The sequence below is a fragment of the Maniola jurtina genome, chromosome 11, assembly GCF_905333055.1.
Source record: "Maniola jurtina chromosome 11, ilManJurt1.1, whole genome shotgun sequence".
Lineage (NCBI taxonomy): Eukaryota > Metazoa > Arthropoda > Insecta > Lepidoptera > Nymphalidae > Maniola > Maniola jurtina.
In genome coordinates this window covers 14,030,588-14,053,285 of record NC_060039.1, presented here as the reverse complement: position 1 = coordinate 14,053,285, position 22,698 = coordinate 14,030,588, and the positions used below count along the sequence as shown (strand labels likewise).

Here is a 22,698-nt window from a genome sequence, read left to right as displayed (position 1 = left end):
ATGCGAGGACGCTCAGATATTGCTAATATAGGGGGGGCCTGTAACGCGAAACGGAACGTGCGTCGTCGCGTCATGTCACCGCTCTCAGGTGTATGTCCGTCAACAACTATCTATGGCTAAGTTAACACTCAACATCATCGTTTTCCCTAATTTTTGTGTATCGGGCCAGACCCAAAAAGACGGGTGTTAAAAGTTTGACGTGTGTATCTGTGCATCTGTCTATGGCATCGTACCGCCTAAACTAATGAACCGATTTTAATTTTTTTTGTTATAAATTTGACGTGTGTATCAGTGTACCTGATTATCTGTGTATCTGTCTTAAACTAATGAACCGATTTTAATTTAGTTTTTTTTGTTTGAAGGGTGGCTTGATCGAGAGTGTTCTTAGCTATAATCCAAGAAAATCGGTTCAGCCATTTGAAAGTTACTAACCTTCACTTGTCGGGGTGTTATAAATTTTTAATTTACTCTTGTTATTATAATCAAACGACCATTATTGTGGCCGTCTAGATACTTCATAAAACATACCTACAAATTATACAATTCTCATGTCGGAAAAACTATTTGCAGGCTCCTGAACCTCCACTGCCGTGGGATGGTGTACGTAATGCTACGGTACATGGAAACGTTTGTCCTCAATTTAGCATTCTCCTTAATACATACATACCTGGTAGCGAAGATTGTCTGTTCCTAAATGTTTACACACCATTATTACCGCCGACCTCTCTGTTACCGGTCATGTTTTTTATTCACGGAGGCGGTTACGCATTCGGTTCTGGCGATGATGATTACAGCGGACCAGATTTTCTAATGCCATACGGTGTGGTTCTGGTGACGATAAATTATAGACTTGACTATCTCGGGTTCATGTGCTTAGATAGTGAAGAAGTGCCCGGAAATGCGGGTATGAAAGATCAAGTGGCCGCGCTAAGATGGGTACAAAGGAATATAGAAAACTTTGGTGGAGATCCGAACAAGGTGACCATCTTTGGGGAAAGCGCGGGATCTTCTTCAGTGACTCTACAAGCACTGTCACCGATGTCGAAGGGGCTGTTCCATAGAGTCATAGGAACGAGTGGAGTGCCAATAACCGATTTCACGATTGCGTTTGAACAAAGACGAAGGGCCTTTGCACTCGGTAAAAAGCTTGGCTGCGAGACCACGGATCCTTCAGAGCTCTTAAAATGTCTGCAAACCGTGTCCGTCGAACAACTGATCAAAACCGAAGTTACTATTTTAGCAGCGGAAGAGTACATTCAGACTTCGAACAGAGTTCGCTTCACTGTGCCAGTCGTGGAAAAAGATTTTGGTCAAGAAAGATTTTTGACAGAACCACCCCTTACTTCAGTTAAGAAAGGACGGAATGAAGTGGACATGTTACTAGGGTTCAATTCTAACGAGGGAATAGTAATAACGCTTTTTGAAAACACGTCTTTTATCGCAGATTATGATAAATTCCCAGAAGTTTTAGCGCCAAGAGATATGCTCTATCTAACAACGCATGAAGTCCAATTGGAAATAGCAGATGCTATAAGACAATACTACACTGGATCACCTTCGAAGTCTCTAAATACCATACCGTTGTTTGCAAAATATACTACGGATCTTTTTATTATACCCGTCCTTAGATACACAATGCATTTAACCAAGGCGAAAGGGAACGGTGACGTGTATTTGTTCCAATTTTCAAGTGTGTCTGAACGGAATGTTATAAGTCAAGGAGGCGCGAAATATGGATTAACAGGAGTGGCACACAGTGATGACCTCATGTATATGTTTTACTCAAATGCTATCAACCTACCCATCGATAAGAATTCCACTTCCTACAAAATGATACAACAGCTGTGTTCCTTGCTCACTAACTTCGCGAAATTCGGGTAATTATGTTTTGTTTTATAGCAATACTGAGTTAGTAAAATCACTCCGATGACCTGATTTATGAAGATTAGCTCATAAACATCTGCACTTCTAGAACTTATATTTTCACGCAACAAATAATAGGTTCTGTGATGGTGGACGATGTTACTCTATTTCCGTCAAATATGAACCGATTTCGTCAATTTTACTTCGACGCAGACTATACTTGTCTATGTTCAATCCTTCTTTGTGTTAAAAATTGATTGGTGTCGGTACATATCTACTTAGAATTTTGTGGGCTGTTGTTCTGATGTCGTTGGTTGAGAACATTGATGTTAGAAGCGCCATGGAGTGTTCTGTGGCTGAGAATGATGATGCTGACAATTTCTGTTGTAAGTTTATCCTAACATCCTAATCCTACTAATATTATAAATGTGAAAGTGTGGATGTTTGGATGTTGGATCATTGTTACTCAATCACGCAAAAACTACTGGACGGATTTGGCTGGGAATGGAGATAGATTATACCCTGGATTAACACATAGGCTACTTTTTATCCCGAAAAATCAAAGCGTTCCCGCGGGATTTTGAAAAACCTTAATCCACGCGGACGAAATCGCGGGCATCAACTAGTATTTCAATAAATTATATTTTCAGGAATCCTACCCCAGCTGATTCATCGCTCGGCGTGACCTGGCCGCCATACGATCACAGTTCCAAAGCATACTTGGACGTCGGAGAGGGTTTGACACTTTTATCCAAACCAAGGGCATCTGCAGTAGAATTCTGGAAGAACATTTATAAACTAGCAGGACTAAAATTTTAATATCAATTAGGTCGGATATGCTTTAGACTTAACCTAGATGACCGTTATTTATCTGTAACCGATATTTACCCAACAACATCCGTTTTAGATAGTGAGAAGTGGTACTCGTATCTGTTTCCTTTGATCCGTCAAAAACTGACGACGAGAAATGAGTCGACGAGAGTTAAGCTGAGATCTATAGGGCGTACTTTAACTTTACTTAGACTTAAGACACTGTTGAAACGAGACAGTGCTATATCAGTGGCATAAAGTTTCGTTTCAACTGAAACTAGTATGAGCAAAGACAAAGTGCGCACTATAGATTTTAGCCTTAGACATGCGAACTCCGTTTATTGGATTAGTCAGCAGTCAGATTTAACATTTTGTCAGTTGTTTGTTAATTTTAATAATTGTTATGTTCGCTTAGGTATCAATACAAAATGTGACGACTTCAATTTCTACATACACAAAAGTAGCTGATCGTCGCGGTCAATACCTAAGCAGTACACTTATATTTTGATGTGGATATATATATTTAATTTTTTCTATTTTGACAGTGGAACCCAAACCTTCAGAAGTCTGTCTGTGCGATCGATACATTATAACTTTACATATATTAATTACTTTATACATCGATACCTTACGAGCTGTTATCGTAAAAGATTTTGATGAAACCAGTTTTAAGGTTTTAGGGCTACTGAAATAAATGGATCTATTTATTAATTGAATTATTATTACCATCACGCCATTAAAAAAAATTAAGTAGCAGACTGATGCATTAAGCGTCTTCATATTAGGTGACAAAGACTCTGCAGAAACACTCTGCAGGTAACGAGTCACCATTTTTTGAAGCGCGCGTATAGGTGCTCTCTCCCTGGTGCAGTTGTAAGCGTTGTCAAAATTCAAAATATGTTTATTCAATTAGACTTTTACAAGTTCTATTGAATCGTCAAAAGCATCTACCACTGGTTCGGAATGCCTGTGGTCTTATTAATGAGAGGTCACGGGTTCGAATTCCGGCAGGGGTTTTATAATTTCTAAATCTTTGGTCTGGTCTGGTGGGAGGCTTCGGCCGTGGCTAATTACCACCCTAATGGCAAAGCCGTACCGCCAAGCGGTTTAGCGTTCCGGTGCGATGCCGTGTAGAAACTAAAGGGGTATGGGTTTAGTAAAAACTTCCATACTTCTTCCAGGTTAGTTTGCTTCCATCTTTGACTGCATCATCACTTACCACCACGTGAGATTGCGGTCAAGGGCTAACTTGTATCTGAAAACAAATCATAAAATTTCCTTCATCACCAGTTACGCTGTGGGATACGCCTCTAAGGGCAGACTTGTATCAGATTAAAAAAAAGGTGTCAAAACCTTGCTATCTATGTAAGTATTCTGTCATTATGAGTAGGTCGCTTCGGCCAGGAAACTCGGAAGTCTACTTAAGGCCCGTAGAAGTCCATCCGGATGTTTCAAAATCCCAAAAGGATAGAGCATAAAGAGGACTTTTTCTCCAGGCGAGGCCTCGGGCGGTTGCTAATAACTTTTATTTTTTCCGTCTAAGGTTTATATGTCACGTTCCGCCGATCCCGTTTAGGGGTTAGGCGCGAATCGTAATCGTGCCGAGTGCGCCATCCCATAAACAACAATCATACTGTGCTGCGTAAATTTTCATTTGCTCCCACTGATATACGAAACACTAAGGATACACAGTTGCGTAGTAATGAACAGTTGGATTCACGAAAAAATATTTGACTTCGAATCGTGCACAGTGGGTGATTTATTTATTGTTTGGTAGTATGAATTGCGATGGTGGAGGTGTCTAAGCCGCGCGGTTGTATCGTCAGTCAACGTTTGGAATTCCGAGCACAAGAAAAATACCGTATCTAGGCACCTTTTTTTCCAAATAATGAAATAGCGTTCAAACAAGCAGGCGAGTCATCTGATGTTAAGTGATTACCGCCGCACATGAACATTTGCAGCACCAGACCTACCGCGGCCGATGCGTTACCTTCCTTTCAGGAGTTTGTTGTACCTAAGCGCAGATGCATCCCCTCCACTGTCGTTCAGATGTCTTTTTACCTGACGCCAACAAAAAAAGACTTGTTTGTTTTTAATTTGTGTGATGTGTAGTGTGTACCTCTTTCTCAGTCTCATATCTGTTTGATAGCGCTTATCTCAAAAAATCATCATCATCATCATCTCAATCTATCACCGGCTCACGACTGAGCACAGGTTTTTTTCACAATGAAAAGCTGAAGTAGAGTGGATTTCCAGACTTCAGACACCTTTGAAAACGTTAGTTATTTCTTCATCATCAATCAAGTGAAATTAAAACGTGTGTAGGTCCTAACCACTAGGCTATCTTCACAAGCACCTTTATGTGACATAATACTGAAGACTGATATTTTCTTTATTGAATGTCTTGGGAATTGTATATCATCGTTTACAGCACAGCCCATACATCATAACGGCATTGAACTGTGAAATATTTTTACCGACGCTAAGCCCCCAACTTGTCGGCCATTTTGTCGGCTTAGCGCGGGAAAGAACAAGAAATGCGAATTGTAAATAAACAGCTATTTATCGTCATAACGTTAAACTTAAGCCGATTGTTCTTGTTGGAAATAAAACACATTATTTCTTGTTAGACATTCTCCTTTTTCTTGTTGCTTTTTATAGTTTTTAAAAGCTTTTTATATTAGTTGGCCTGGTTCATAATAATTTATGTTGTCATTCGACGGATTTAATAAATAAATTTGATAAAGTCTAAGGTTGGGTACAGGTGGTGCAAAAATGAGTGAACGACCCGATGGTTGTCAAAGGACTGACTTTTATTTCATGTCACATTGGTATACGTTAATGTGCTTTTAAACTATTGTTACACTGTACACCTCGCATGGGGTGGTAAAAAAATTAATAATGTTCTATTACATAATTTTTTTCTTAATAGCTAATATAAAATACAAAAACATTTTTTTTTAAATCGTAGGGAAACAATATATTGGTGGAAAGAAAAAAATTGTGTCCCAGGCTCCGCCCAAGGGTTCTGTCCTAAAAGCTCTGTTTGCTGACGCGGCGTTTCTCCGCCTTCATCCCGCACCTCCTTTTTTTGTTCCAGTCATATTTTAATCCTTTCTTATACACGCGCATTTAAGTTCTCATGACCTTTTTTTCTCCATGCACATGTGGTAGCAATTTTATACCTTGTTCTATTGCACTTATAGAAATTTCTAAATTAAAATTGACGGCTTTTATCTAATTTATGACGGACCCTAACGCAATTTATTTTTGGAGAAATTTATTTTTGCCCTTTTGTTTTTTTATTTCCTTTTCTACAAATACTCAGAAACTTAAACTAGTTTATTTCTTTTCATATGGTCGTTTTGTTTCTAAGAGCAAAGCTTCGAATTTCCGATGGTCTTAAAATCGTTGATGAACGGCATGACCATCTCAATACAGGCTGATGGATTCGATTGGATGGATTGGAAGAATGTTGAAGGTGACATATTATTGCCGCAGATGAATTGTTTAATTAGCTGTTTTATAAACCGTGTTCGGTAGGTAAGTATTATTTAACGTAAAGTAATAACAATGTAGCGGAACTTTGTTAGCTGTTATAGCTGTTTTACATAACAGAGCTGTTTTTTTAATACGTGGTGGTTTTCTAAAACAACTGATTATACAATCCAACTACGACATTAGTAAAAAACCGGCCAAGTGCGAGTCGGACGTCGCGTCACTCTTTTCCGTAGAGTTCCGTACATAATAATTATGTTTTAGGTCACAGCTCACTACTTACTTCAGGGTTATAACTCATTTCGTCTATGAGCTAGATACCTGTGACACGCGGACAGAAAGACAGATAGCAGAGTGACATTAATAGAGCTCCGTTTTGCCCTTTGGGTACGGAACCCTAAAAATAAGTAGATTCGTAAATTACACGTGTAAAATAAATAACCTTTTAGAATATATTATTTATTTTTCGAGCCTCAATAGCTCAACCGGTAATTTTCCTTAGAGACCTTCGCTATCTACTCGTTTTTGTACAGACGTGCGAAAATGTGTTCGCACGCAGTTTTATTTCTATTAACATTATTTGGAGTCGTCTGGGTAAATACTTATCGTAATTTCAATTGTTTTCATCATCATGATCAATCCATCGCCGGCTTACTACAGAGCATGGCAGAATGTGGGGTTTGGGCATAGTCTATCACGCTGGCCAAGTGCGGATTGGCAGACTTTCCACACCTTTGAGAATTTTAACTCAGATAACTCACTCTCTCAGGCATGCAGGTTTCCTCACGATGTTTTCCTTCACTCTTAAAAGAAAGTGATGTTTTAGTGCTTATAAGTAAAACACACATACATCCGAAAGTTAGAGGTACGTGTCCGGGATCGAACCCCCGACCTCCTGAATAGGAGGCGGGCGTTTCAACCACTAGCATATCACCTACCATCGCTTTTATTCTATTGTTTTTATTTCAGTGGTTTTACTGAAAATTAATTTGGTTTTGAATCTAAAACAATAATTAAAAAAAATCTGCCAAGTGCGAGTCAGACACGCGCATCGAGGGCTCCGTCCGGAAAAAATACCCAAGTGCGGAACCCTCGGGTCGCGAGCCCGACTCGCACTTGGCCAGTTTTTCTTTTGAGGTACGGAACCTTGTAAATATAAAATTAATTATTAAAACAATATTCCAGAACAATGTATCCAGTATTATAGTGCCTGTGGAACAGGGATTGTTGGAAGGAGAACAAAAATGGACAGTTACGGGAGATACATCGTTTTATTCTTTTAAAGGCATCCCGTACGCAGCGCCGCCTACTGGAGAAAAGAGGTTTAAGGTATAATTATTATTCAATCAATACATATAATAAAATTGTAGAAAAGTGGTGTCTGTATAATGGAAATGTATAAAAAAAAGTAGCAGGGGTTGTTATTATATCGATGCCGAATCCGAAATTGTAATTAATTTTTTTTTTGTCTGTTTGTCTGTTTGTCTGTGAGTTTGGTGCACGCTAATATCAGAAACGGCTTATTCGATTTAGATACGGTTTTCACTAATATATTGTAGTAAGCTTCACTTAACATTTAGTGTTTATTTCATGTCAATCGGTTCATAAATAAAAAAGTTATGTCAATTTAAAGAATCACGGCGAACATTTTTAACGTACAGAGTATATGCTGCCCGAAAAGTCACTATTCCACGCAAACGAAGTCGCGGGCACAGGCTAGTCCAGAATATTTTTGATGATTGAGGAGTAATCTCGAGAGCGGAAATGTCTGGACCGTCCACAAAGTTATTATTAACTTTTAAAATTAGTTCTTTAAGCCAATTAAGGTGACATATTCCGGTGCTTTCTTCATACAAACGTAGGAGGGTGATCACTACATTATTTGGTATAATCCGCTCCAAGCTAAGTAGTATATGTCTCGTCTATTTGTATCATCATTATCTAGGTTTATTGATATATAAAACATTGAAAAAATATTGATTTTAAAATTATGAGCCTCGAAAGATTCCTATTTTAACATTAAAGGGACAACTTTACTTCATGAAATAGGCTCCCGAAGCATACCTACGAGGCTGTATAGAGAGAAGAGGGTAAGTGGCGAGCGAAGCAAGCTGCTGACCACTGTAGCGATCCGAGGGTAGAGAAGGCGAGCGAAACGAAGGGGCGACGGAGTATTCTGGCCTAGCTCATTAAAAAAAACGATCAGTTAGTCTGCTAAAAGTTAATAACTTTAAATAATAGGATATTTCTTTTCATAAAATGACAATGAACAATAATTTCAATATTTGTTCCAAAAAGCAAATTTTAAGTTTCCATTTTTAATGGAATAAATTTTCTTGTGGCCCTATATATTTTTATTATAATCAAAGGATCATTATTGTGGCCGTCTAGACACTTCATAAAACATACCTACAAATTATACAATTCTCATGTCGGAAAAACTATTTGCAGGCTCCTGAACCTCCACTGCCGTGGGATGGTGTACGTAATGCTACGGTACATGGAAACGTTTGTCCTCAATTTAGCATTCTCCTTAATACATACATACCTGGCAGCGAAGATTGTCTGTTCGTAAATGTTTACACACCATCATTACCGCCGACCTCTCTGTTACCGGTCATGTTTTTTATTCACGGAGGCGGTTACTCATTCGGTTCTGGCGATGATGATTACAGCGGACCAGATTTTCTAATGCCATACGGTGTGGTTCTGGTGACGATAAATTATAGACTTGACTATCTCGGGTTCATGTGCTTAGATAGTGAAGAAGTGCCCGGAAATGCGGGTATGAAAGATCAAGTGGCCGCGCTAAGATGGGTACAAAGGAATATAGAAAACTTTGGTGGAGATCCGAACAAGGTGACCATCTTTGGGGAAAGCGCGGGATCTTCTTCAGTGACTCTACAAGCACTGTCACCGATGTCGAAGGGGCTGTTCCATAGAGTCATAGGAACGAGTGGAGTGCCAATAACCGATTTCACGATTGCGTTTGAACAAAGACGAAGGGCCTTTGCACTCGGTAAAAAGCTTGGCTGCGAGACCACGGATCCTTCAGAGCTCTTAAAATGTCTACAAACCGTGTCCGTCGAACAACTGATCAAAACCGAAGTTACTATTTTAGCAGCGGAAGAGTACATTCAGACTTCGAACAGAGGTCGCTTCACTGTGCCAGTCGTGGAAAAAGATTTTGGTCAAGAAAGATTTTTGACAGAACCACCCCTTACTTCAGTTAAGAAAGGACGGAATGAAGTGGACATGTTACTAGGGTTCAATTCTAACGAGGGAATAGTAATAACGCTTTTTGAAAACACGTCTTTTATCGCAGATTATGATAAATTCCCAGAAGTTTTAGCGCCAAGAGATATGCTCTATCTAACAACGCATGAAGTCCAATTGGAAATAGCAGATGCTATAAGACAATACTACACTGGATCACCTTCGAAGTCTCTAAATACCATACCGTTGTTTGCAAAATATACTACGGATCTTTTTATTATACCCGTCCTTAGATACACAATGCATTTAACCAAGGCGAAAGGGAACGGTGACGTGTATTTGTTCCAATTTTCAAGTGTGTCTGAACGGAATGTTATAAGTCAAGGAGGCGCGAAATATGGATTAACAGGAGTGGCACACAGTGATGACCTCATGTATATGTTTTACTCAAATGCTATCAACCTACCCATCGATAAGAATTCCACTTCCTACAAAATGATACAACAGCTGTGTTCCTTGCTCACTAACTTCGCGAAATTCGGGTAATTATGTTTTGTTTTATAGCAATACTGAGTTAGTAAAATCACTCCGATGACCTGATTTATGAAGATTAGCTCATAAACATCTGCACTTCTAGAACTTATATTTTCACGCAACAAATAATAGGTTCTGTGATGGTGGACGATGTTACTCTATTTCCGTCAAATATGAACCGATTTCGTCAATTTTACTTCGACGCAGACTATACTTGTCTATGTTCAATCCTTCTTTGTGTTAAAAATTGATTGGTGTCGGTACATATCTACTTAGAATTTTGTGGGCTGTTGTTCTGATGTCGTTGGTTGAGAACATTGATGTTAGAAGCGCCATGGAGTGTTCTGTGGCTGAGAATGATGATGCTGACAATTTCTGTTGTAAGTTTATCCTAACATCCTAATCCTACTAATATTATAAATGTGAAAGTGTGGATGTTTGGATGTTGGATCATTGTTACTCAATCACGCAAAAACTACTGGACGGATTTGGCTGGGAATGGAGATAGATTATACCCTGGATTAACACATAGGCTACTTTTTATCCCGGAAAATCAAAGCGTTCCCGCGGGATTTTGAAAAACCTTAATCCACGCGGACGAAGTCGCGGGCATCAACTAGTATTTCAATAAATTATATTTTCAGGAATCCTACCCCAGCTGATTCATCGCTCGGCGTGACCTGGCCGCCATACGATCACAGTTCCAAAGCATACTTGGACGTCGGAGAGGGTTTGACACTTTTATCCAAACCAAGGGCATCTGCAGTAGAATTCTGGAAGAACATTTATAAACTAGCAGGACTAAAATTTTAATATCAATTAGGTCGGATATGCTTTAGACTTAACCTAGATGACCGTTATTTATCGGTAACCGATATTTAATAAATAAATAAATAAACTTTTATTTCAGGCCATTAGACCCATAATTGTGTTAGTATGACAAATACCTTAAAACTATGTTAGTAGGTACTTATTTCTAGCTTAACAACTAATTCTATAACTAAAACTATAACTAAAAAGCCCAAGGGAGCCTCTTGGCGCCTATGTGCGCACCCCCCCAGCACCTCCAGAGAGAGAGAGAGAGAGAGAGAGATTTACCCAACAACATCCGTTTTAGATAGTGAGAAGTGGTACTCGTATCTGTTTCCTTTGATCCGTCAAAAACTGACGACGAGAAATGAGTCGACGAGAGTTAAGCTGAGATCTATAGGGCGTACTTTAACTTTAGACTTAAGACACTGTTGAAACGAGACAGTGCTATATCAGTGGCATAAAGTTTCGTTTCAACTGAAACTAGTATGAGCAAAGACAAAGTGCGCACTATAGATTTTAGCCTTAGACAAGCGAACTCCGTTTATTGGATTAGTCAGTAGTCAGATTTAACATTTTGCAAGTTGTTTGTTAATTTTAATAATTGTTATGTTCGCTTAGGTATCAATACAAAATGTGACGACTTCAATTTCTACATACACAAAAGTAGCTGATCGTCGCGGTCAATACCTAAGCAGTACACTTATATTTTGATGTGAATATATATATTAAATTTTTTCTATTTTGACAGTGGAACCCAAACCTTCAGAAGTCTGTCTGTGCGATCGATACATTATAACTTTACATATATTAATTACTTTATACATCGATACCTTACGAGCTGTTATCGTAAAAGATTTTGATGAAACCAGTTTTAAGGTTTTAGGGGTACTGAAATAAATGGATCTATTTATTAATTGAATTATTATTACCATCCCGCCATTAAAAAAAAAATTAAGTAGCAGACTGATGCATTAAGCGTCTTCATATTAGGTGACAACGACTCTGCAGGTAACGAGTCACCATTTTTTGAAGCGCGCGTATAGGTGCTCTCTCCCTGGCGCATGGCAGTGGTAAGCGTTGTCAAAATTCAAAATATGTTTAATCAATTAGACTTTTACAAGTTCTTTTGAATCGTCAAAAGTATCTACCACTGGTTCGGAATGCCTGTGGTCTTATTAATGAGAGGTCACGGGTTCGAATTCCGGCAGGGATTTTATAATTTCTAAATCTTTGGTCTGGTCTGGTGGGAGGCTTCGGCCGTGGCTAATTACCACCCTAATGGCAAAGCCCTACCGCCAAGCGGTTTAGCGTTCCGGTGCGATGCCTTGTAGAAACTAAAGGGGTATGGGTTTAGTAAAAACTACCATACTTCTTCCAGGTTGGTTTGCTTCCATCTTTGACTGCATCATCACTTACCACCACGTGAGATTGCGGTCAAGAGCTAACTTGTATCTGAAAAAAAATTATAAAATTTCCTTCATCACCAGTTACGCTGTGGGATACGCCTCTAAGGGCAGACTTGTATCAGATTAAAAAAAAGGTGTCAAAACCTTGCTATCTATGTAAGTATTCTGTCATTATGAGTAGGTCGCTTCGGCCAGGAAACTCGGAAGTCTACTTAAGGCCCGTAGAAGTCCATCCGGATGTTTCAAAATCCCAAAAGGATAGAGCATAAAGAGGACTTTTTCTCCAGGCGAGGCCTCGGGCGGTTGCTAATAACTTTTATTTTTTCCGTCTAAGGTTTATATGTCACGTTCCGCCGATCCCGTTTAGGGGTTAGGCGCGAATCGTAATCGTGCCGAGTGCGCCATCCCATAAACAACAATCATACTGTGCTGCGTAAATTTTCATTTGCTCCCACTGATATACGAAACACTAAGGATACACAGTTGCGTAGTAATGAACAGTTGGATTCACGAAAAAATATTTGACTTCGAATCGTGCACAGTGGGTGATTTATTTATTGTTTGGTAGTATGAATTGCGATGGTGGAGGTGTCTAAGCCGCGCGGTTGTATCGTCAGTCAACGTTTGGAATTCCGAGCACAAGAAAAATACCGTATCTAGGCACCTTTTTTTCCAAATAATGAAATAGCGTTCAAACAAGCAGGCGAGTCATCTGATGTTAAGTGATTACCGCCGCACATGAACATTTGCAGCACCAGACCTACCGCGGCCGATGCGTTACCTTCCTTTCAGGAGTTTGTTGTACCTAAGCGCAGATGCATCCCCTCCACTGTCGTTCAGATGTCTTTTTACCTGACGCCAACAAAAAAAGACTTGTTTGTTTTTAATTTGTGTGATGTGTAGTGTGTACCTCTTTCTCAGTCTCATATCTGTTTGATAGCGCTTATCTCAAAAAATCATCATCATCATCATCTCAATCTATCACCGGCTCACGACTGAGCACAGGTTTTTTTCACAATGAAAAGCTGAAGTAGAGTGGATTTCCAGACTTCAGACACCTTTGAAAACGTTAGTTATTTCTTCATCATCAATCAAGTGAAATTAAAACGTGTGTAGGTCCTAACCACTAGGCTATCTTCACAAGCACCTTTATGTGACATAATACTGAAGACTGATATTTTCTTTATTGAATGTCTTGGGAATTGTATATCATCGTTTACAGCACAGCCCATACATCATAACGGCATTGAACTGTGAAATATTTTTACCGACGCTAAGCCCCCAACTTGTCGGCCATTTTGTCGGCTTAGCGCGGGAAAGAACAAGAAATGCGAATTGTAAATAAACAGCTATTTATCGTCATAACGTTAAACTTAAGCCGATTGTTCTTGTTGGAAATAAAACACATTATTTCTTGTTAGACATTCTCCTTTTTCTTGTTGCTTTTTATAGTTTTTAAAAGCTTTTTATATTAGTTGGCCTGGTTCATAATAATTTATGTTGTCATTCGACGGATTTTTTGATAAAGTCTAAGGTTGGGTACAGGTGGTGCAAAAATGAGTGAACGACCCGATGGTTGTCAAAGGACTGACTTTTATTTCATGTCACATTGGTATACGTTAATGTGCTTTTAAACTATTGTTACACTGTACACCTCGCATGGGGTGGTAAAAAAATTAATAATGTTCTATTACATAATTTTTTTCTTAATAGCTAATATAAAATACAAAAACATTTTTTTTTAAATCGTAGGGAAACAATATATTGGTGGAAAGAAAAAAATTGTGTCCCAGGCTCCGCCCAAGGGTTCTGTCCTAAAAGCTCTGTTTGCTGACGCGGCGTTTCTCCGCCTTCATCCCGCACCTCCTTTTTTTGTTCCAGTCATATTTTAATCCTTTCTTATACACGCGCATTTAAGTTCTCATGACCTTTTTTTCTCCATGCACATGTGGTAGCAATTTTATACCTTGTTCTATTGCACTTATAGAAATTTCTAAATTAAAATTGACGGCTTTTATCTAATTTATGACGGACCCTAACGCAATTTATTTTTGGAGAAATTTATTTTTGCCCTTTTGTTTTTTTATTTCCTTTTCTACAAATACTCAGAAACTTAAACTAGTTTATTTCTTTTCATATGGTCGTTTTGTTTCTAAGAGCAAAGCTTCGAATTTCCGATGGTCTTAAAATCGTTGATGAACGGCATGACCATCTCAATACAGGCTGATGGATTCGATTGGATGGATTGGAAGAATGTTGAAGGTGACATATTATTGCCGCAGATGAATTGTTTAATTAGCTGTTTTATAAACCGTGTTCGGTAGGTAAGTATTATTTAACGTAAAGTAATAACAATGTAGCGGAACTTTGTTAGCTGTTATAGCTGTTTTACATAACAGAGCTGTTTTTTTAATACGTGGTGGTTTTCTAAAACAACTGATTATACAATCCAACTACGACATTAGTAAAAAACCGGCCAAGTGCGAGTCGGACGTCGCGTCACTCTTTTCCGTAGAGTTCCGTACATAATAATTATGTTTTAGGTCACAGCTCACTACTTACTTCAGGGTTATAACTCATTTCGTCTATGAGCTAGATACCTGTGACACGCGGACAGAAAGACAGATAGCAGAGTGACATTAATAGAGCTCCGTTTTGCCCTTTGGGTACGGAACCCTAAAAATAAGTAGATTCGTAAATTACACGTGTAAAATAAATAACCTTTTAGAATATATTATTTATTTTTCGAGCCTCAATAGCTCAACCGGTAATTTTCCTTAGAGACCTTCGCTATCTACTCGTTTTTGTACAGACGTGCGAAAATGTGTTCGCACGCAGTTTTATTTCTATTAACATTATTTGGAGTCGTCTGGGTAAATACTTATCGTAATTTCAATTGTTTTCATCATCATGATCAATCCATCGCCGGCTTACTACAGAGCATGGCAGAATGTGGGGTTTGGGCATAGTCTATCACGCTGGCCAAGTGCGGATTGGCAGACTTTCCACACCTTTGAGAATTTTAACTCAGATAACTCACTCTCTCAGGCATGCAGGTTTCCTCACGATGTTTTCCTTCACTCTTAAAAGAAAGTGATGTTTTAGTGCTTATAAGTAAAACACACATACATCCGAAAGTTAGAGGTACGTGTCCGGGATCGAACCCCCGACCTCCTGAATAGGAGGCGGGCGTTTCAACCACTAGCATATCACCTACCATCGCTTTTATTCTATTGTTTTTATTTCAGTGGTTTTACTGAAAATTAATTTGGTTTTGAATCTAAAACAATAATTAAAAAAAATCTGCCAAGTGCGAGTCAGACACGCGCATCGAGGGCTCCGTCCGGAAAAAATACCCAAGTGCGGAACCCTCGGGTCGCGAGCCCGACTCGCACTTGGCCAGTTTTTCTTTTGAGGTACGGAACCTTGTAAATATAAAATTAATTATTAAAACAATATTCCAGAACAATGTATCCAGTATTATAGTGCCTGTGGAACAGGGATTGTTGGAAGGAGAACAAAAATGGACAGTTACGGGAGATACATCGTTTTATTCTTTTAAAGGCATCCCGTACGCAGCGCCGCCTACTGGAGAAAAGAGGTTTAAGGTATAATTATTATTCAATCAATACATATAATAAAATTGTAGAAAAGTGGTGTCTGTATAATGGAAATGTATAAAAAAAAGTAGCAGGGGTTGTTATTATATCGATGCCGAATCCGAAATTGTAATTAATTTTTTTTTTGTCTGTTTGTCTGTTTGTCTGTGAGTTTGGTGCACGCTAATATCAGAAACGGCTTATTCGATTTAGATACGGTTTTCACTAATATATTGTAGTAAGCTTCACTTAACATTTAGTGTTTATTTCATGTCAATCGGTTCATAAATAAAAAAGTTATGTCAATTTAAAGAATCACGGCGAACATTTTTAACGTACAGAGTATATGCTGCCCGAAAAGTCACTATTCCACGCAAACGAAGTCGCGGGCACAGGCTAGTCCAGAATATTTTTGATGATTGAGGAGTAATCTCGAGAGCGGAAATGTCTGGACCGTCCACAAAGTTATTATTAACTTTTAAAATTAGTTCTTTAAGCCAATTAAGGTGACATATTCCGGTGCTTTCTTCATACAAACGTAGGAGGGTGATCACTACATTATTTGGTATAATCCGCTCCAAGCTAAGTAGTATATGTCTCGTCTATTTGTATCATCATTATCTAGGTTTATTGATATATAAAACATTGAAAAAATATTGATTTTAAAATTATGAGCCTCGAAAGATTCCTATTTTAACATTAAAGGGACAACTTTACTTCATGAAATAGGCTCCCGAAGCATACCTACGAGGCTGTATAGAGAGAAGAGGGTAAGTGGCGAGCGAAGCAAGCTGCTGACCACTGTAGCGATCCGAGGGTAGAGAAGGCGAGCGAAACGAAGGGGCGACGGAGTATTCTGGCCTAGCTCATTAAAAAAAACGATCAGTTAGTCTGCTAAAAGTTAATAACTTTAAATAATAGGATATTTCTTTTCATAAAATGACAATGAACAATAATTTCAATATTTGTTCCAAAAAGCAAATTTTAAGTTTCCATTTTTAATGGAATAAATTTTCTTGTGGCCCTATATATTTTTATTATAATCAAAGGATCATTATTGTGGCCGTCTAGACACTTCATAAAACATACCTACAAATTATACAATTCTCATGTCGGAAAAACTATTTGCAGGCTCCTGAACCTCCACTGCCGTGGGATGGTGTACGTAATGCTACGGTACATGGAAACGTTTGTCCTCAATTTAGCATTCTCCTTAATACATACATACCTGGCAGCGAAGATTGTCTGTTCGTAAATGTTTACACACCATCATTACCGCCGACCTCTCTGTTACCGGTCATGTTTTTTATTCACGGAGGCGGTTACGCATTCGGTTCTGGCGATGATGATTACAGCGCACCGGATTTTCTAATGCCATACGGTGTGGTTCTGGTGACGATAAATTATAGACTTGACTATCTCGGGTTCATGTGCTTAGATAGTGAAGAAGTGCCCGGAAATGCGGGTATGAAAGATCAAGTGGCCGCGCTAAGATGGGTACAAAGGAATATAGAAAACTTTGGTGGAGATCCGAACAAGGTGACCATCTTTGGGGAAAGCGCGGGATCTTCTTCAGTGACTCTACAAGCACTGTCACCGATGTCGAAGGGGCTGTTCCATAGAGTCATAGGAACGAGTGGAGTGCCAATAACCGATTTCACGATTGCGTTTGAACAAAGACGAAGGGCCTTTGCACTCGGTAAAAAGCTTGGCTGCGAGACCACGGATCCTTCAGAGCTCTTAAAATGTCTACAAACCGTGTCCGTCGAACAACTGATCAAAACCGAAGTTACTATTTTAGCAGCGGAAGAGTACATTCAGACTTCGAACAGAGGTCGCTTCACTGTGCCAGTCGTGGAAAAAGATTTTGGTCAAGAAAGATTTTTGACAGAACCACCCCTTACTTCAGTTAAGAAAGGACGGAATGAAGTGGACATGTTACTAGGGTTCAATTCTAACGAGGGAATAGTAATAACGCTTTTTGAAAACACGTCTTTTATCGCAGATTATGATAAATTCCCAGAAGTTTTAGCGCCAAGAGATATGCTCTATCTAACAACGCATGAAGTCCAATTGGAAATAGCAGATGCTATAAGACAATACTACACTGGATCACCTTCGAAGTCTCTAAATACCATACCGTTGTTTGCAAAATATAATACGGATCTTTTTATTATACCCGTAATTAGATACACAACGCATTTAACCAAGGCGAAAGGGAACGGTGATGTGTATTTGTTCCAATTTTCAAGTGTGTCTGAACGGAATGTTATAAGTCAAGGAGGCGCGAAATATGGATTAACAGGAGTGGCACACAGTGATGACCTCATGTATATGTTTTACTCAAATGCTATCAACCTACCCATCGATAAGAATTCCACTTCCTACAAAATGATACAACAGCTGTGTTCCTTGCTCACTAACTTCGCGAAATTCGGGTAATTATGTTTTGTTTTATAGCAATACTGAGTTAGTAAAATCACTCCGATGACCTGATTTATGAAGATTAGCTCATAAACATCTGCACTTCTAGAACTTATATTTTCACGCAACAAATAATAGGTTCTGTGATGGTGGACGATGTTACTCTATTTCCGTCAAATATGAACCGATTTCGTCAATTTTACTTCGACGCAGACTATACTTGTCTATGTTCAATCCTTCTTTGTGTTAAAAATTGATTGGTGTCGGTACATATCTACTTAGAATTTTGTGGGCTGTTGTTCTGATGTCGTTGGTTGAGAACATTGATGTTAGAAGCGCCATAGAGTGTTCTGTGGCTGAGAATGATGATGATGACAATTTCTGTTGTAAGTTTATCCTAACATCCTAATCCTACTAATATTATAAATGTGAAAGTGTGGATGTTTGGATGTTGGATCATTGTTACTCAATCACGCAAAAACTACTGGACGGATTTGGCTGGGAATGGAGATAGATTATACCCTGGATTAACACATAGGCTACTTTTTATCCCGGAAAATCAAAGCGTTCCCGCGGGATTTTGAAAAACCTTAATCCACGCGGACGAAATCGCGGGCATCAACTAGTATTTCAATAAATTATATTTTCAGGAATCCTACCCCAGCTGATTCATCGCTCGGCGTGACCTGGCCGCCATACGATCACAGTTCCAAAGCATACTTGGACGTCGGAGAGGGTTTGACACTTTTATCCAAACCAAGGGCATCTGCAGTAGAATTCTGGAAGACCATTTATAAACTAGCAGGACTAAAATTTTAATATCAATTAGGTCGGATATGCTTTAGACTTAACCTAGATGACCGTTATTTATCGGTAACCGATATTTAATAAATAAATAAATAAACTTTTATTTCAGGCCATTAGACCCATAATTGTGTTAGTATGACAAATACCTTAAAACTATGTTAGTAGGTACTTATTTCTAGCTTAACAACTAATTCTATAACTAAAACTATAACTAAAAAGCCCGAGGGAGCCTCTTGGCGCCTATGTGCGCACCCCCCCAGCACCTCCAGAGAGAGAGAGAGAGAGAGAGAGATTTACCCAACAACATCCGTTTTAGGGCCAATTTCACCGACAAAACTAAACGCGATTAGTTCACGCTAAACTCAGTTTACGCACATAACTGAGTTTAAGGCCATAGTTTGCATTTCACCGACGTCAATTAAACGCAGTTAAAGCTAAACGCGGTTTAAATTCTAAACCCCCAATTTTCGACGTTTAGCTCAGTTAAACCGAGTTTAGAGAGCTGTCAAGCGTCGAGCGTCATTATTATCAATATGAAAAGAGCATTGGCATTAGTTTTTGATGATAGTGATGCTGATGTAATATGTTGTTCGTCGTCCAAGATGGATACTAGAAAGAGAAGAAGCACTTCGACTCTTCACGCTTTTCAGCCAATGAAGCCGCGTTGGTTTTTTTTATTTTCGACAATGTTGAAGTGTCTTTCGACGACTTCAGCAAGAGCCAATTTTTCGCTGGCGGCAAAAGTGGTGTCTCTTTTTCTTTTTGACATAACTAGTAGCAAAGTAAAAACAACAACAACTAACAATACAAAATAACCACAAAATTAATAAAACAAAATACTATAACAAAAAACTTATATTGATATCAATTTCAAATACTTAAATAATAAAAACTTTAAAAAGAAACACAATGACAGACACCATACAAACACCGACCAGAAAAGAAAAAGAACAAAGAGCAGGTATAGCACAATGACAATGCGCTTTGTTCTTGCAACTAAAACTTAGTTTTACTAAACGCGATTAGTATAGAGCTGGTGAAATCGGTTTGACTTAGGGCCAATTTCACCGACAAAACTAAACGCGATTAGTTCACGCTAAACTCAGTTTACGCACATAACTGAGTTTAAGGCCATAGTTTGCATTTCACCGACGTCAATTAAACGCAGTTAAAGCTAAACGCGGTTTAAATTCTAAACCCCCAATTTTCGACGTTTAGCTCAGTTAAACCGAGTTTAGAGAGCTGTCAAGCGTCGAGCGTCATTATTATCAATATGAAAAGAGCATTGGCATTAGTTTTTGATGATAGTGATGCTGATGTAATATGTTGTTCGTCGTCCAAGATGGATACTAGAAAGAGAAGAAGCACTTCGACTCTTCACGCTTTTCAGCCAATGAAGCCGCGTTGGTTTTTTTTATTTTCGACAATGTTGAAGTGTCTTTCGACGACTTCAGCAAGAGCCAATTTTTCGCTGGCGGCAAAAGTGGTGTCTCTTTTTCTTTTTGACATAACTAGTAGCAAAGTAAAAACAACAACAACTAACAATACAAAATAACCACAAAATTAATAAAACAAAATACTATAACAAAAAACTTATATTGATATCAATTTCAAATACTTAAATAATAAAAACTTTAAAAAGAAACACAATGACAGACACCATACAAACACCGACCAGAAAAGAAAAAGAACAAAGAGCAGGTATAGCACAATGACAATGCGCTTTGTTCTTGCAACTAAAACTTAGTTTTACTAAACGCGATTAGTATAGAGCTGGTGAAATCGGTTTGACTTAAACTGAGTTCAAATTGTTTGTTTAAACTCAGTTAAGCTAAACTAAGTTTTATTAAACTAGGTTTCTGTAGCGAATGGTGAAATCCGCCCTTAAACTGAGTTCAAATTGTTTGTTTAAACTCAGTTAAGCTAAACTAAGTTTTATTAAACTAGGTTTCTGTAGCGAATGGTGAAATCCGCCCTTAGATAGTGAGAAGTGGTACTCGTATCTGTTTCCTTTGATCCGTCAAAAACTGACGACGAGAAATGAGTCGACGAGAGTTAAGCTGAGATCTATAGGGCGTACTTTAACTTTACTTAGACTTAAGACACTGTTGAAACGAGACAGTGCTATATCAGTGGCATAAAGTTTCGTTTCAACTGAAACTAGTATGAGCAAAGACAAAGTGCGCACTATAGATTTTAGTCTTAGACATGCGAACTCCGTTTATTGGATTAGTCAGTAGTCAGATTTAACATTTTGCCAGTTGTTTGTTAATTTTAATAATTGTTATGTTCGCTTAGGTATCAATACAAAATGCGACGACTTCAATTTCTACATACACAAAAGTAGCTGATCGTCGCGGTCAATACCTAAGCAGTACACTTATATTTTGATGTGGATATATATATTTAATTTTTTCTATTTTGACAGTGGAACCCAAACCTTCAGAAGTCTGTCTGTGCGATCGATACATTATAACTTTACATATATTAATTACTTTATACATCGATACCTTACGAGCTGTTATCGTAAATAAAAGATTTTGATGAAACCAGTTTTAAGGTTTTAGGGCTACTGAAATAAATGGATCTATTTATTAATTGAATTATTATTACCATCCCGCCATTTTATCCAATAAACAAAATTTTAGTAGCAGACTGATGCATTAGCGTTTTCTTATTAAGTAGGTGACAATAACTCTGCAGGCAACGAGTTACCATTTTTTGAAGCGCGCGTATAGGTGCTCTCTCCCTGGCGCAGTGGTAAGCGTTGTCAAAATTCAAAATATTTTTATTCAATTAGACTTTTACAAGTTCTTTTGAATCGTCAAAAGCATCTACCACTGGTTCGGAATGCCTGTGGTCTTATTAATGAGAGGTCACGGGGTCGAATTCCGGCAGGGGTTTAATAATTTCTAAATCTTTGGTCTAGTCTGGTGGGAGGCTTCGGCCGCGGCTAATTACCGTCCTAATAGCAAAGCCCTACCGCCAAGCGGTTTAGCGTTCCGGTGCGATGCCGTGTAGAAACTAAAGGGAATGGGTTTAGTAAAAACTACTATACTTCTTCCAGGTTAGTTTGCTTCCATCTTTGACTGCATCATCACTTACCACCACGTGAGATTGCGGTCAAGGGCTAACTGGTATCTGAAAACAAATCATAAAATTTCCTTCATCACCAGTTACGCTGTGGGATACGCCTCTAAGGGCGGACTTGTATCAGATTAAAAAAAAAGGTGTCAAAACCTTGCTATCTATGTAAGTATTCTGTGTCACTATGAGTACGTCGCTTCGGTCAGGAAACTCGGAAGTCTACTTAAGGCTCGTAGAAGTTTATCCGGATGTTTCAAAATCCCAAAAGGATAGATATAGATAGATATATATAGATAGATAGATATATATAGATATATAGAGGATAGATATAGATAGAGAGAATAAAGAGGACTTTTTCTCCAGGCGAGGCCTCGGGCGGTTGCTAATAACTTATGTTTTTTCCGTCTAAGGTTTATATGTCACGTTCCGCGGATCCCGTTTAGGGGTTAGGCGCGAATCGTAATCGTGCCGAGTGCGCCATCCCATAAACAACAATCATACTGTGCTGCGTAAATTTTCATTTGCTCCCACTGATATACGAAACACTAAGGATACACAGTTGCGTAGTAATGAACAGTTGGATTCACGAAAAAATATTTGACTTCGAATCGTGCACAGTGGGTGATTTATTTATTGTTTGG

At 38.6% G+C, this 22,698-nt stretch overlaps 1 protein-coding gene across 1 annotated transcript; it reads left to right on the top strand.

The window, feature by feature from the left end:
* Positions 1 to 18,982, top strand: LOC123869744. Its single transcript, XM_045912743.1, has 9 exons — positions 1 to 90; positions 571 to 1,877; positions 2,514 to 2,670; positions 7,357 to 7,500; positions 8,623 to 9,929; positions 10,566 to 10,722; positions 15,605 to 15,748; positions 16,871 to 18,177; positions 18,814 to 18,982. The coding sequence occupies exons 1-9, from the start codon at positions 1 to 3 to the stop codon at positions 18,980 to 18,982; spliced, it is 4,782 nt and encodes a 1,593-aa protein (XP_045768699.1).
* Positions 18,983 to 22,698: the final 3,716 nt, after the last annotated feature.